The sequence below is a fragment of the Biomphalaria glabrata genome, chromosome 16 (assembly GCF_947242115.1).
Source record: "Biomphalaria glabrata chromosome 16, xgBioGlab47.1, whole genome shotgun sequence".
In the NCBI taxonomy this organism is placed as follows: domain Eukaryota; kingdom Metazoa; phylum Mollusca; class Gastropoda; family Planorbidae; genus Biomphalaria; species Biomphalaria glabrata.
In genome coordinates, this window is record NC_074726.1 from 2,363,160 (window position 1) to 2,380,438 (window position 17,279).

General features: G+C 33.5%; 1 protein-coding gene across 1 annotated transcript; it reads left to right on the top strand.

The window, feature by feature from the left end:
* Positions 1-1,428: 1,428 nt before the first annotated feature.
* On the top strand, positions 1,429-14,213 carry LOC106059216 (uncharacterized). Its single transcript, XM_056014785.1, has 8 exons — positions 1,429-1,617; positions 3,168-3,215; positions 4,006-4,110; positions 5,321-5,488; positions 6,631-6,717; positions 8,817-8,873; positions 11,029-11,086; positions 12,409-14,213. Exons 1-8 carry the CDS (start codon positions 1,432-1,434, stop codon positions 12,582-12,584), a joined length of 885 nt encoding a protein of 294 aa, XP_055870760.1. The 5' UTR covers positions 1,429-1,431; the 3' UTR covers positions 12,585-14,213.
* Positions 14,214-17,279: the final 3,066 nt, after the last annotated feature.

The following is a 17,279-nucleotide window of genomic DNA, read 5'->3' on the forward strand; positions in this document are numbered from 1 at the left end:
CTGACATGTAAAATCCTAGAACACATAATATGTAGCAACATCATAAACCACTTAGACAAACATAATGTCCTCACACCATACCAACATGGCTTTAGGAAATATAGATCAAGTGAAACACAACTAATAGGACTAATTGATGATTTTTCAAAAGGTTTAGATAATAGTGAACAAATAGACGCTATCTTACTAGATTTTTCTAAGGCTTTTGACAAAGTTCACCACCATAGTTTGCTTAAAAAATTAAAATATTTCGGCATTAATGGTCCACTGCATCAGTGGATTAAAGATTTTCTGATAGGGAGAGAACAAACTGTAATAATAAATGGCTCTAAATCAACACCGATAATAGTAAACTCAGGCGTACCTCAAGGAACAGTCTTGGGTCCATTACTATTTTTAATTTACATAAATGATTTACCAAATTGCATTACTTCAGGAACAAAAGTCAGATTATTTGCAGACGATTGCATAATATATAGAACAATAAAAACAACACAAGACACATATATTTTACAAAGAGAATTAGATGAATTACAGAAATGGGAATCAAATTGGAGCATGTCTTTCCACCCAGAAAAATGTCAGTTGTTAAGAGTAACAAAAAAACTAAAACAAATTAATTCCACTTATCTTATTCACGGCAAACCAGTAACACAGACTAAAAACGCAAAATACCTAGGTGTTATAAGAAATGAAAAACTATCATGGAATCCACATCTTGATGAAACTACAAAAAAATCAAACAAAGCATTAGGATTTATTAAAAGAAATTTCTATAAATCAAATAAGAACATAAAACTAAAATGTTATTTAACCTTGGTTAGGCCAATAATAGAATATGCATCCTCCGTTTGGGACCCCTCAACTCAAGAAAACATTAAGAAACTGGAACAGACACAAAATAGAGCAGTGCGATTCATAACAAACGAATATTCACATTTGACTAGAGTAACACCTTTAGTAAAATCACTAAATTTAGAAAGCCTTCAGGACAGAAGGCTCAAAAGTAAAGTAGCAATCATACATAAAACACTGAACCATAATCTTCAAATACAAAAACAAAATTTAATAAAATACTCTGAAAGACACAAAGATAAAGGCACATTCCTCGTCCCATATGCTAGGACAAATTTGTACAAATACTCCTTCTTCCCTAGTGCTATTAGAGCATGGAATGGGTTGCCTGAGCTAGCCAGGAAAACCAGTGACTTGGCAGAATTTAAGTCATTGGTTAATATGCATGACTAAATGCATGACGCGTAGGACGTAATCATCTTCTTTTTTGAAGTAACGTCTGTATTATATAAGATAAGATAAGATATCTTCTTATCTTATCCTAAACAGTATGCATGTTTTGTACGGGAAACTAATTCATTTATTTTTATTTCTAAATATTTCTTAATTAACTAATAGTTCTATATCTTACAGGGCATGGACGATTACTCACAATTGGCAGCCATGGCAGAAAAATATAAATTGCCTTTAAAAGAAAGATCAACATGGATCGAAAAACAAATGACTCTAAAAGTACGGAATGAAGAACTCAAGTTACGGAACAAAGAACTGGAAAATGCGTCCAAAATGAAAACGAAGGACACTAACGAGGAACAATCTTTGGTAAATGATAACAAAAAATTGATAGGATTAATTAATGTGTATTTTAAAGTCGACCACCAGCGGACAATGGTTATGCTTGCCAAAGTCGTGGCAAATTATGTAGGTCACAGCTGGGGCTGCGCAGCCTCGGGAAATACTGCACTTCTCACTTATCTTCGGACTCGAAGACAAGCCTTATTATTATTATTTTAAAGTCACTATGGAATTCATACCAGTCTTTATTAACTATCACTTAGTAGTTCCTATTTCTGACGTTGTCTAGCCTTTTTACCTAGTAGAGGGTATAGTTAAAAGTCTATGAGATGTACCGTTAATAAGTCCCAGTGCGACTTAATTGTTAATGACGAGATCCCATCAGACTTATAGCTAGAATTAGGTTATCAAGATCAACAGATCGATGTTTAAGGTGTGTTGGCATTCGTCCAATGGCATATTGGTCCCTACATATGTTTTCTAGGCTATTAAGTATAACCTCTAGGTAAATAATTACACTAATGTATGCCAAATAAGACTTAAGGTCTCAGGTAAACATAGATACAAATAGTTTATTTACAACTAAAATAAATGAATATGTAAATAAAACTGGCCGTAAATTCACAGGCCTTCTCGATAATAAAAAGTTACCCATTCAAAAATAGTATGGCAAATCGCGCTACTCTTATAATACTGTTACGAATCTCACTATCCAGGCTCTCTGCAAACTGCACCATACACCACCAACTTAAAGAACTTGACAAGTCAGGGCTCCAAAATAACGCAAAGGTTTAATGTCCATAAATAACAGCCAATACTGTACAATTGGCAGCACGTAGAACAGTACAAATAGCTCTGCGATAACAAATATCTCTCCGATAACACCGTTCCGCCGTATCAAGTCTTGCACTGGCCTCTCCGTCTCGTTCCGGGCTTGCACTGGTTCAACAGTTCGGGACTGACTTCACACACTTGGGCTCGCTGTGTCGGACTCGATCACAGACCAAGATCAAGACGCCGTTCGTCTCAACTGTACTTGACAGTACTCCGCACTGAACCGTCGTAATGCTCCGTACAGAACCACACCGTTGAACTGTGCTGTAGTCGACCGTGTTCTGAACTCCTGTCGTGAACCCGCTTTCTGAACCGTCCTGACTGCGACACCTCCGCTTTTTATATAGGGTCCCTACTGGCCTTCTAGAACCGGACAGAACGTCGCTCGACCATTCTGGGACGCTCCTGAGCTCTGTTCACGACGCCGATCCTACTCGAACCTTCATGTTGTTAACTCGTCTCGGCCGATCGTCGTAACTTGTCACGGTTGACCGCTCGTCTAGCGCTGGCCTGGGGCGATTTGCGTCGGCTGACTACACTCACACCACTACCCCCATCTGTGCCACCACCAGGTTTATAACAATACAAATAAATACAATATCGTCTCGTTCGGGAAATCTGACATAAGTGTAAAAAAAACAACAACAACTGCACTGTGATAATCTTTTTTTCAAAACAAATAAATCCAGGAATACAGTTCAAGCAGAATTTCATTGTCATTCTTATTATTTCTCTGTTTTAAGGAAGATGCTCTTACTAATACAGAGAGTATCCCGAAAGGTATTAAAGAGGTAAGTTAAAATTTGAGAGAGAAAGAGAGAGTTAGAGAGAGAGACCTTTCTTATTTAGCCATTTCGATGTCAATTTTGATTCGTTTTCGGATCTTTTCGTTGATGTGGCCCGCGACACGAGTGTCGGAAATTAAAAAGGCCCGCAGAGTGGGCATGACTTCCTTGGTCTGTTGGACAAACTTAACACCAAGCAAGATTTGTCGACTGTCTTTCGCCATTCCTCTCTGTCTTTTGTCTAAGATATAGCCTCTTTCAATTGCAGGCCCGTTTAATCTATAAATCTATAAAGAAAACTAATTCAGCTTATACCACCTGTCAAGTACTGATTTTTCCCTTGTATGAAATAGCAAACAAAATAAGTTATTTCCAAAAGTTTATTAACTGATTGGTTATTTTTTTAAAATGATTCTTGTCTTGTCAGGTAAAAGAAATAATTGTGCAAAATTACAGCTTGATCCGAGATAGGGTGTCGTAGAAATGACGTTTACAAGCTTTTGATAAGATAGACAGAATAATGTGATATAAGCTTTGTAAAGAAAAAAAAGTCCCTTTCGAGACTCTGAGCTTGAGCAGGGTTATTAGATATAGGGCATGTGCAATTTTGTAATTGTTCCAATCTTTTGTTAATTCTATAAATATTTACATTTAAAGTAACATGTCTATGGTTTTCTGTTTACTCTCTCTCTCGAAAACTGTGTCTATGAAACACAAAACGTTAATTCTAAAAGCTGTGAAATAAAAGAACATAAAATGATCCCACACTAATGTCCATGACTTCTGTTTTTTAAAGGAAGACGTATACATCATAGAGAGCCCAGAGACAGCACCAAATGTTAGTGACGTCAGCACATCTACAAAAACGAGAGAATTAAAGAATGTAGCCGCTAAAGTGAAAGTAAGTTAAAAAGATGGAGCAATAAAGTTTTATGTGCTATTTTATGCTCCTTAAGCTGAATGCAAATATATAGGCTGTAACAAGAAATCTAGATATATGCATCCCAGCATGCTTATAGAGCTCTGTAATATTACATAATTTAAAAAAAAAAGGCTTTTATGTAGCTCATTTTCCATGTTTACAAAATACTTATCTATTGTGCGAATCTTTATTTTTCCATTTAAATATATACATCTTCATCTGAAATCATTATCTATTGTGCGAATCTTTTTTTTTCCATTTAAATATATACATCTTCATCTGAAATCATTATCTATTGTGCGAATATTTTTTTTCCTTTAAATATATACATCTTCATCTGAAATCATTATCTATTGTGCGAATCTTTATTTTTCCATTTAAATATATACATCTTCATCTGAAATCATTATCTATTGTGCGAATCTTTATTTTTCCATTTAAATATATACATCTTCATCTGAAATCATTATCTACTGTGCGAATCTTTATTTTTCCATTTAAATATATACATCTTCATCTGAAATCATTATCTATTGTGCGAATCTTTATTTTTCCATTTAAATATATACATCTTCATCTGAAATCATTATCTATTGTGCGAATCTTTATTTTTCCATTTAAATATATACATCTTCATCTGAAATCATTATCTATTGTGCGAATCTTTATTTTTCCATTTAAATATATACATCTTCATCTGAAATCATTATCTATTGTGCGAATCTTTATTTTTCCATTTAAATATATACATCTTCATCTGAAATCATTATCTATTGTGCGAATCTTTATTTTTCCATTTAAATATATACATCTTCATCTGAAATCATTATCTATTGTGCGAATCTTTTTTTTTTCCATTTAAATATATACATCTTCATCAGAAATCATTATCTATTGTGCGAATCTTTATTTTTCCATTTAAATATATACATCTTCATCTGAAATCATTATCTATTGTGCGAATCTTTTTTTTTCCATTTAAATATATACATCTTCATCTGAAATCATTATCTATTGTGCGAATCTTTATTTTTCCATTTAAATATATACATCTTCATCTGAAATCATTATCTATTGTGCGAATCTTTTTTTTTCCATTTAAATATATACATCTTCATCTGAAATCATTATCTATTGTGCGAATCTTTTTTTTTCCATTTAAATATATACATCTTCATCTTTAATCAAGGCTTCAAAGAAAAGGAAATGGCCTGAAGAACTGAAGACGAAAATTCTCGCTCAGTATGAAGCCGGCATGTCGGAGGTGGAACTGGTTTCCATACACGGTGTGCCAAGATCAACCATTCGTACTTGGCGTAAAAATCAAGAGAGAATAGCGCCAGACAAGAGCAAAGAGGTAGGTAGGTAGGTAGGTAGGTAGGTAGGTAGATAAATAGATAGATAGATAGATAGATAGAGATAGATAGATAAATAGATAGATAGATAGATAGATAGATAAATATATAGATAGATTGATAGATAGAATTTTTTAGATAGATAGATAGATAGATAGATAGATAGATACATATAGATAGATAGATAGATAGATATAGATATATAGATTTATAGACAAATAGAAAGATAGATAGATAGATAGATAGATAGATAGATAGATATAGATAGATATAGATAGATAGATAGATAGATAGATAGATATAGATATATAGATTTATAGACAAAGAGATAGATAGATAGATAGATAGATAAATAGATAGATAGATAGATAGATAGATAGATAGATAGATAGATAGATAGATAGAAATTTTTAGATAGATAGATAGATAGAATTTTTTAGATAGATAGATAGATAGATAGATAGATAGATAGATAGATATAGATAGATAGATAGATAGATAGATAGATAGATAGATATAGATATATAGACAAATAGATAGATAGATAGATAGATAGATAGATAGATAGATAGATATAGATAGATAGATATAGATAGATAGATATAGATAGATAGATAGATAGATAGATATAGATAGATAGATAGATAGATAGATAGATAGATAGATAGATAGATAGATAGATAGATAGATAGATATAGATAGATAGATAGATAGATATATAGATAGATAAATAGATAGATAGATAAATAGATAGATAGATAGATAGATAGATAGATAAATAGATAGAGATAGATAGATAGATAGATAGATAGATAGATAGATAGATAGATAGATAGAGATAGATAGATAGATAGATAGATAGATAGATAGATAGATAGATATAGATAGATAGATAGATAGATAGATAGATAGATAGATAAATAGATAGATAGATAGATAGATAGATAGATAGATAGATAGATAAATAGATAGATAGATAAATAGATAGATAGATAGATAGATAGATAGATAGATAGATAGATAGATAGATAAATAGATAGATAGATAGATAGATAGAGATAGATAGATAGATAGATAGATAGATAGATAGATAGATAGATAGATAGATAGATAGATTTATAGACAAATAGATACATATTTTAAGGAAGACTTTCAGAGTGAAATAGACACCCGACGACCAGTTCTAACGCTAAAAAGACTAAGAGACAACCCACAACTGGACACAGAAAAGGTAGCTAGAAAAGTATTATTTGTTATATTTTTTTACGAAAAGAAAGAGTTTAATAATAAGCTAGTGTGACAGAGTAAGAAGGCAGAGAAAGTGATGGGAAGACAACATAAAAGAATGTGGGGTGCCCCAAGGGTCCAATAGACTAAGGGATAGGTCAAGAAATGTGTCGAAAGTAAGAAAGCTGGGGAAAAATATCAACATTAATAAGACTTAATAAAATGGAAAACAAAAAAATAAAGAAGACTAATATCAGTAGTGTCCAAACTTTTACGGGTTTGGGGTTTGAAAGTCTTTCAAGAATAGGCGAATCAGTGAAAAAAAAAAGTCGAGTACTGTAGAACCGAACCTTTGGAATGTGGTCAAGGGCCAGATTAGGCCCACGTGTCATAGTGTAAAAGTAAAGTAATTCAAGTTCCCCTTTCAGACCTTGAGATATGTCAGGACTTAAGATTTAACAAAAAAAAATTATTAAGTTGTCTAGGTATTAAAAGTAATATTAATTTGCAAATGTTCGTATGTGTTTCACTTACTTTATAATTTCTTTTTACTTAACAAATATTTGTCCCAAGGATTCAGCCCAACAGACACACCATACACACCCAATTGTACCAAAAACTAATAAACGATGTGTATCAGGATTCAAATTAAACTATAAATTTAATCCAATGAGATTTATACAATGAAATGAATATGAATAATGGTTATGTTAAGTGAATACAAGTACATATAGCATGATATGAGAAATTACAAAATCATAATCTAGTTTCATTAACTACTGAATTATTATTTCAAATACAATGATAACCACCTAGTAATATGGTATCCGATAGTCCTGTCCTCACAATATAAAGATTGTGTAAGAGGACACTTCACTGAAATAAACTGTTCAAGGTATCACAAGTGTCTTCTAGCAAAGATGAATGTTCAACGACGATGAATAAATATTTCAATGTTCAGAGTAGCACCTCGACTCGCACCGTCACAATGTAACATCAAGACTGAATATAGAAACTTGAAATTGATAATCTGGTTTTCAGTGTAATAGATTTCAGACAAGAAACCCAAATTGAAACCTCAGACCTGAAACCTGATACCGTATAGAAAGACAAATAACAGATTCTTCTAATCTAATTACAAAATACGAATACTACCAAATCCATATAAAAATAACTTTACAATGTGAAAAAAAAAACTCACCCTGAACAGGGGTCAAAATATATACAAGGCCAACTCGATAAGGCTGTCCAATAACATAAGCACCAGTATAATCACCAGTATAATTCAGGAACTCAAAAGATATAGCTTGGCTCTACAGCGCAAGATGAAGGGAATCTACCAAACGACCAAGAAGAGAAGTTTTGACGTCATATGGAAAATTACGACGAATCGCAAGGGGAGAGAAACTAGTACACGAAAAAAATAAAATAGCACAAATGACGTCATCGACTATTCATGAAAGCGGCGCTATTAAATTGTGAACATTATTACCATACAACTAAATAGATAGTTGCGACAAGATAAATAGGGCAAAATAAGTTCAGGACATCTGTTTCTTTGGCCAACGGTTAACGGTCAGGAGGCCATGTGGCCAGCACAACTAAAGTCAGGTACCAATTAGAGTTGGAAGGACTCACGAAATTTGAAATCCCAGTCTTCACCGAGATTCAAACCCAGGACTCCAGGTTCGGAAGCCCAGATGTTAACCACTCAACCACCTCGCCCAGCGTCGTAGTTTAGACATCTCTATCTTGTCCCTCGAAATGTCTGTCCACACCGTATAATAAAGTCGCAGGGCATTGATCTGATTGGACGGAGTTATTTTTTGGTAATGCGACCTTTGACACATGGGTTACAATTTGGCGTGTCCCACAGACTAGTTTTGTGTAACTTGCAACCTTTTTCTCAATGGCAGTGCCTCCCCCCAGCCCTTCTGTGTCGAGCCCAACGTCTCCTGCTGGATTCTATCAAAGCTATGCCTTTACCTGAACGTTAAGACCAAATAGGTCACTTTTCATGGCATCAACAATTTTAGATAATAGAGAAGATTATTTCCTTTTTTTAATCCTTTGTTGTTTTTTTTTTTTTTTTTTTTTTTAAAGATTGATGCTTCTGAAAATATACCAAGTGGCCAACCAAATACAAATGGGATTAAACTGGTGAGTTTGATAGACTATACATTAATTTCATTAGTCTAGTAGTTTGGAAGAATCAAGTTCTATGTTAAAAACCTATCTATCCATCCAACCATCTAAGCCTTATAAATATATTTCTATTCAAATAAATGTTTCCCATAAAGTGGCAAAATTCGGCATTCAGTATTATTCCTGGAGAGAGAGAAAGAAAGAAAGAGGGAAAGAGAGATTTGCGCCAAAAATCTATATGTCTACCTTCCAATCTATGTCCATCTATCCATCTGTTTGCCTATCAATCTATCTACCCATCCATACAGTGGCGTCACTAGAGTCGGTGTCACCCGGTGCGGTAGGCTCAGGGTGCCACCCCCCTACCCAACAACAGTCTCCAAACATTTCCCAATATTGTTACACAAATGTCAAATTTGTTAAACAATATTCTATGTTAATTTTAATTGATTATGACATTTTATCCATGGTTACTAGATACATTAAAATGTAAGTTTATTAAATAAGAAATAGACTTACATTAACCGATCATGTTTTTCTTTCTTAGAATTTAAAGTCTTTTACACATTACGAAAGCTGTTTAACCTTATTCAAACTTTTATTACCATCTAAAATTTTTTTAGAATCTAGACCAAAAAATGTTCGCAGCCCCCTTAGTCATTAATCGTCAAGCATTTTTTCAGTGTCTTTGGAATACTGAAACCCTTTTTTTTTTTTTTTGTTTATAATTGCATCGTTTCTCCTAGTCAGAAATCGCAGGTTAAGAAAATAAATTAATTAAGAAGAGGTGGAAGGGCCGAATTTGAAGTGTAAGAAACATTTAGGCAAATGAACAGTGCTTCTCAAACTTTTTACTCTGGTTTTTCCCTGAGACATTTTGTTTTACCGCACCCCCTTAGTCAGATAGGTACCTTAAAGGGGAAACCTTACAACGGGTTTCCGATGATCTGTAAGAGTGTAATGAATAATAAAAGATACTTAAAGACACATAATTATGATACAATTTTACGGTTTAGTTGTGTTTTTTTTTATATAAATATTCACATTATGTTTAGAATCAAAATGTACGAAGTAAATGTTCATTAAAAGCTAGTCCATCGAGCCTTTGGTTTCCTAAATGTTGATTTGTAGACTAAACAATTTCTTGCTGGAAAAAAAAAAGAGAAAATAAGCCCCCCCCCCCCCCTTTTCCTTTAAGCGGAGTGGCGTAAGTTTCGCCATGCGCCTTCCTGCGTCCTGCTCTTCATAATTCTTTTTTCTTCTGGAGTCTACACAGCGCTATGTTTTTCGTAGCATTCGCGGTAATTTTTTTTCTACGAAAAAAAAAAAAAAAAGAACAGAATAAAAATAAAGATCTAAATTTCTTTCAACCATCGACATCATTGACTAATAATCAGACAAAATGTAAGTCACAGTTGGGCCAGTAGAAACTTTTTCTTCTTAATTACAGAGAGTTAATCGGATTCTGTAATTGTAATATTAAGATAGAAGATTCAGTCATTGCGTAGCCTCTTCAATAACTCTCGCCCAACCCCCCCCCCCCCCAAAAAAAAATGTATGGAAAATAATAGACGAAAAAAAAATTGTTCATGAAAAATATAAATAAATGTTACATAATAATTAATTTGCATCAACGAAAGGAGAAGATTAGTTACTGAGTTGCAACGCGTTCCCCTTTCAAATTCTTCCCGTACCCCAGTAAGGGAAACACTAGCTCAATAAATGAATTTCTAATTTTCTTTAAACCACATCATCTTTTTCTTGTTCTTAAAAACAAAATGTACTACTTATCAATAATTATTTGCAAGAAAACACCTCCAAACTGTTTACAATACTCACAATGCTCGAGGAAAATGTTGACATAATTAATAATAATAATAATAATAATCTTTATTATCCGTAAGGAAATTTGTCTTACAATTTGTGCATTACACCAAACAAAAAACATTATAACTATAAGAAACCAAAGTGTACATTCACACCAGACTCACTCATAATTTACATGGGACAAAGTTTATACCAGATTGTTCTTATTGAATGATTTGATTGCCAGGGGAACAAAAGAGTGTTTGTGTCTGTTTGTCTTTGCTATCGGTGTCTTGTATCTCTTTTGTGATGGTAATTGTAGATCTACATGTTATAGTATTGAATTTAATTTTTTTTTTTCCAGAATACGACCCGCATTATAGGATCGGAAAAGAAAACCCTCTTCGACATGATTATACGAAGTAATATTTATTATTTGTTCAATATAATTAGTAATTGACACGTGCAAAAAAAAAAAAAAAAGACTATTTTTTTTTTCATTGTATATGTTTAAGTCATTCCTTTAAATTTAAGGTTTAATTTTTCCTAAACCAAACCTCCTGAAAGGAAAAACAAAAGGGGTAGGGGGGTTCAGCGGATTTCAGCGGGCAAGGTTTGAACGTTAGGCAGTCTGGATGAGCGATTTATGCTAATGTTCTTTTTATTGATGTATTTTCTAAGACCATGATTAGCATAATACAATTATCTGAATTTAGTGAACATGTACATTTGATATTTTCTTACTGTATAAACTCAATATCAACGTAGTCGCGGTGGCTGACTGGTAAAAGGTTTGACTTCTGAAAAGAGAGGACCCAGGTTCGAATCCAGGGGAAGACGGATTTTTAATTTCGGGATCTTTAGGGCGCCACTGTGTCCACCCAGTTCTATTGGGTACTTGACATTAGATGGGGAAAAGTAATTGTGGTTGGCCGTTGTACTGGCCACATGACACCCACTTTAACCCGGGTTCGGAAGCAAAAGCGCTTGACCGCTCAACCACCACGACCACAAAGCAGACGTAATAGTTTATTTAACTGACTCATATGTCAAGTTTTTAGTTGAGTACATAAATAAATGATGAGTGCAGTGTTTTGCGTTGTTTCGCAGATAGCCTATAGCTTGAGAAAGACTTAGTGATGACACCTTAGCTTAGTCTTAACCAGAGACAGACATTCACTTAGTTGATTGGTGACTATCACTTCATTTTGTTTCACAGGTCTTTGTACTCTAATCTTGCTACTATATTATCACTTTAATAAATGACCCTTACCAACATTTCATTCTCCAGGAGTAATTTTCATCATTTAATTTTCGATTTTGATTGTTACTTTATTTAGTGCAAAAGTAAATTAATTGATGTTTTATGTTAAGTACCGTCGGTTGGAAAAAAATATATAAAAGAAGAAATTAGTTGATTTAGTTGATTTGTTGTCGGGGTGGTATGTGCTTCAGACATGAGTTCGAAACCTGCTTGCAATCCCACACTCCTTTTGTTCCTCTACGAAATGTTACGGCTCGAATTAAACATTCACTTCTGTACGAACGTTGGAAAAATTTGAAACACACACAAAAAAAAAAAGAATAACTTAAACATCCTTAAATTACCAAATGTACCCAAAATTTTATTATCAATGCAAAGTCCATTAGATGATCGATGCAATGACCATATTTTTGAAAGCAACATACCCGCAGATTTGTCTTTCAAATTAATAGCCATGCCAATCTTTTCTGTTCTCTCCAGTGGTGGACTGGGATTCTGCATTAGAAGAGATGAACAATAAGGGATACAGATGCAACAGAACCAGCACGCAGTTGAAAGAGAAAATTAGACGACAGTTGAATAAGAAGAACAAAAAGAGAAACAAAAAGAAGATCACAACACGTTTCGTGAACACGGATACAAGAACCTTAGAGTAAAGTGCGAAGTTCGATCGCATTACGCCCGCTGGCAGCAATTTTCACGTTTAGATTTTTTATAGCACCATAAAGGTCTGACCTATGAAAAAAACTGATGGTATCTCTGAATTCCTCGCCATTCTTTCTATGAATAGAGATTTGATTTAATGTATCACTAGGCTTAGTTAAAATTAAATATGAAGTCAAAGAGGTGTAGGGTGGGTATCGCCAAGCGTACTTTTCCTCGATCGGATTTCTCCCCAGTTAGTAAGCTCGATCGGGCTGATGGAAGGCTCGAGCAGATCAAAGAAAATATATCTAAAAACATGTTTTAATCTTTAATTTTCAGTATGAAGTCATTTTCTTTTTACTCCAGCGCAAGAACACCATCCATTGCACCATTTCCCACCCTCCACAAGTTCAAATAGTCATCAGACTTAAAAATAGCATTAAGCCCATTACTCATTTCCTTCACTACCAGGTAGTAAAAAAAAATTATTTCACACCTCCTGAGTTTGACCTCACCATGAACTTGGCCTTTACAAGGAAAAGGGAATAGTATGTGTCGGAAGTGAAGAAAAAAGATGCAAGCGCAGTAGCAATATAGTAGTAATTTGGTAAACATTCAAATAAAAAAGTTTTAGCAATAAAAAGTGAACCGATCGAACCTCTAAACAAATCAGGGCTGTTTAAGATTAGCACTTTAGTTCATCCATAATTTGTGTTTCCATTCATGTACACGTTTCTACAGAGAGACTGTGGTTCCTCTTTATACATGTACAGAGTTTTGATTGTGAGTGCTTTATATAATTAGGTGCATGGGGGGGGGGCGATAGCTTATCTCGTTAAAGGTTCAGATTTATAAATCCTTAGCTCAAAGACTGTTTTATCAGATCGTCAGTATTATTAATTTTGTTTTCTGAATAGGCATTATACAAATCCAAAACAGTATTTGTCTCTATAGTAATATATAATGGTAAGATTTTTTAAGTCAATTTAACAGAAATCTTTGATTATTCTAAATTTACTTAATCTCTAAGCATTTTTTCAAGCACTGAAAAAAAAGAATATTCAGACTTGACTTTCTTTTTATATGCTCATTGAAACTTTTTAAAGTTAACTGGTGTTAAGAGTTATTCAATTGCATGATTAATTATAATTAATTGATACAACTACTCATACACAATTTTTTTTTTCTTTTTTTTTATTAGATACATTCTGAAATTTAGTATTTATTTTAGACTGCAAAAAGTATTTACAATATTAAATTCCATTTATCAGAATATATGAAAACATAAGTTGAAAATGTTATATACTTTGAGTTGACAAAAAAAATGTATTAGTATACTTATTACTTATTACATCGTAAATCATGCTATCATGGTCATTTTTAAAAATTAATATTTAGGTTTAAATGAAATATTTTCTACTTTGATTACAGTTATTTGTTTGTTTATGTTTTGCTTCCATACACCTACGTGTTCAGAGAGTCTACAAATATACAAATATAATTTTCTTAAATAAAATGTTATAAATATATGTATTTTTTTTAGTTTGACTTTTATCTTATAACTTGCTGTTATGTTTCGTTTAATGCACAAGTTGTAAGACAAATTTCTTTATGGACAATAAAGGTTATTATTATTATTATTATTATTATGTTTACTCACTGGGTCAATTATTTGAAAATTTTTCTGGTTGCATGTTTAGCATCATCTGTGTTGTAAATGAGATTGTTAACAAAGCTTTATGTCAACCAGCTCTCTGTCTGTCTGTCTGTCACAACGTTTACACACGTTATTTCTCCCACAGCCATTCATGGATGAACTTGACTCTTTCTCTCCTAATCGACGATACCATCGTTGATTTTAACCTCAATAAATTAAATTAATGTTTGATTTCATAAACTTGACTTTGTGTTTTATAGAAAGAGCATGCATTCCCTTTTTAATTCTATACAAAATAAAAACAATTTCTGATAACAAACAACAAAGTTATTCAAGCTTAATCATAACAGGGGTAGTGAAATACTAATGAGCAAAATGAAGAATTCCGTTGATACGTGGAAAATAATTACGGAGAGAAAGAGTTAAGGCTTGCACAATTATATATTGACGTAGACAAGAAATGAATCGATAACAAATTAACCAACACGTCAATTAATTACTGTAATTATTTTGTTTGAGACGAACAGGGGAAATTAATATGCATATTAATTTGATGCATATTAATATGCATGACTAAATGCATGACGCGTAGGACGTAATCATCTTCTTTTTTTGAAGTAACGTCTGTATTATATAAGATAAGATAAGATAAATTAATACAGGGGAAATTAATCCTTCAGTATTTACATATACGGATAAATATGTAGGGGTTCTTCCCCTTGGATCATTTTTTTCTCAAAATTTTGAGATTCTGAGTATTTAGCGGAGCACTTTGTTATTGTTTAGAGAGGTTAATGTCCGTGGATCACCTATTCTGGACTCGCGAAAAACTAGGGTTCCGCGGAACACATTTTGGGAAACACTGCCTTAGATAATTGAACACGTTATTTCTCCCACACCCATTCTCAGCTCAAGATGAAAAAAAAAATTATTGTACCTAACAAAACATAAACAAAAATTTAAAAGAAAATAGTCAATAAATTATTGGTAATCGATAATTTTATTTTCGCCTTTGACATATTGAAACTGGATACCTAGGGACCTTTTATTTGCTGACGAATGTGCAGTAAATGTGCAGTAAATGAGCAGTAAATGTGCAGTAAATGTGCAGTAAATGCCTGTTCCATGCATCACCGGTAACTTTGAAGAGCATGTTCAGACATCGGCCTCACCATAAACACATAAAGACAGAAGTCTTGTACTTGCATGCTCTGTATAAAGCTTCCTCCGATCCTTGACCAATCTCGTAGTCTGTAGGACCGTTGGGGCACTACTGAAGATCTGTTCACCGTCCTTCTCCATTTCTCTCTGTCTTTTGCCTATTCCGATCCAACGTAGAGATAGACAGAAAATAAATGAGGGGAAAGATTCACCTACCCTGAGATTATTATTCAATGCTTAAACATTAAAAATAACTATACTATGACATATGCATATCTTTCAACATTTTAACGGGAGCGGGTTTGAATCAAGAGATATAGCTAGATCGCCACTCATCTTCCCTTAGATCAATCGATTTCTCTCATTTTATCATGGTTTTATTCCCTGGACCATCTTCCGAAGGTCACGATTATACAGGGTTCTCGAGTTGAATAAAACTAAGACTAAGACTGCTTTATTGATCCTTACGGAAATTTATTGTGATTACAAGGACTCTTTTCTCATATAAAGACAACACAACAGAAAAATACACATACATACAACAGACACAACATAAAGAGTTCATTCAGCGACTACATACAGGCATCTTGGTGCTTTACATGTAATAAAAGTTGCATTATGCTTTGTTCACAAAAGAAATTTTCAAGTTATTTCAAAGACGGTAGGCAGATCATGTGTGGCGCCCCAACGTTTGAACAGACTAGGTGATAGGTGAAGGCGAATGTAATAATTTCGAAGGCTGAGAACGATTGCAGTTTCACAAGACTATGCAAACCTAGTAGTGCCACTTGTGACCTGCATATTTTGCCACGAATGATGCACACAAAGCCGTTGTCTATCAGCGGTCTATTTAGTTTCATTTCGTCTTCTGCGCCGTCTTCATACCTAAAATTTGTTTCGCGCAGCATTTGTGACAGTTCCCCGACTGTTTTTGCTTTTTTTTTTTTTTAGATTTTGATCTAAATAACAACCACAACCTACATTTCCAACATAGCAGATCGAATACTAGATCTAGATCTATATGTTTTCATACATAGAACTAAACTGAATGATACTTTTTCTTGAACACTGAGACAAAAACAAAACACATGGGACCTCATTCACTTAAACAAAAGGTCACGTGATAATTTTAATAAAACAACGGAAAAAAACTGTCACTTGATAACCATTGTGGGTTAAAACAAATCGTAATTTGTATAGAAGAGATAGAGAATCACGTGGCTCAATGTTGTTCGTTTACAATGGACCTCATTCACCAATCGTAAACAAACGACATTTAGCCACGTGATTCTCTAGCACTTCTATACAAATTTAGTAATTCATTGTTTTATCAATATTATCACGTGGCTAAATGTTGTTTGTTTACGGCTGGTTGATGAGGTCTATTGGTTCCATTCAATTTATTTACATACAGCTGTAATTATTTCGGAGATGGCTGCCTGGTCGTGCGGTTTGCGCGCTGGACTGTCGTTCGGATTTATCGACGGTCGAGGGTTCAAACCCTGCCCGCTCCCATCCCCCGTCGTCCTGCGGGAGGTTTGGACTAGGAAGTAAACTTCAACTCTGAAGGAACATCCGAAACATGTAAAACATTTTACAAGCATTTTCCGATGTTATTTAGACATTTTGAAACTAATAGGCCAACATATTTTAGAACAGGTATAAATACATATATTATATGATACGTTTCTATGTAGATTTGTTCAGTTTTCAATACTAAGAGCAGTTATTGATAGCATTACTTAACATTTCAATAACCGTCTTAGAAATCATTTCAAATAATTAGCCTAGGGTTTAGAAGGGTCATCTGTTTTCTCTTCGGCAAGTTTTCTAAATCAAAACAAAATTCGACAATTTAAATGTAAGTTTCTTGAAAACATTATAATTA

What these genes read in the sequence shown, in the direction of transcription:
- LOC106059216 (XM_056014785.1), top strand. Translation starts at nt 1,432, where the DNA reads ATGGACGATTACTCACAATTGGCAGCCATGGCAGAAAAATATAAATTG. An exon ending in CTAACGAGGAACAATCTTTG is followed by an intron (nt 1,618 to 3,167) that starts GTAAATGATAAC and finishes CTCTGTTTTAAG; the next exon opens with GAAGATGCTCTTACTAATAC. An exon ending in ATGTAGCCGCTAAAGTGAAA is followed by an intron (nt 4,111 to 5,320) that starts GTAAGTTAAAAA and finishes TCTTTAATCAAG; the next exon opens with GCTTCAAAGAAAAGGAAATG.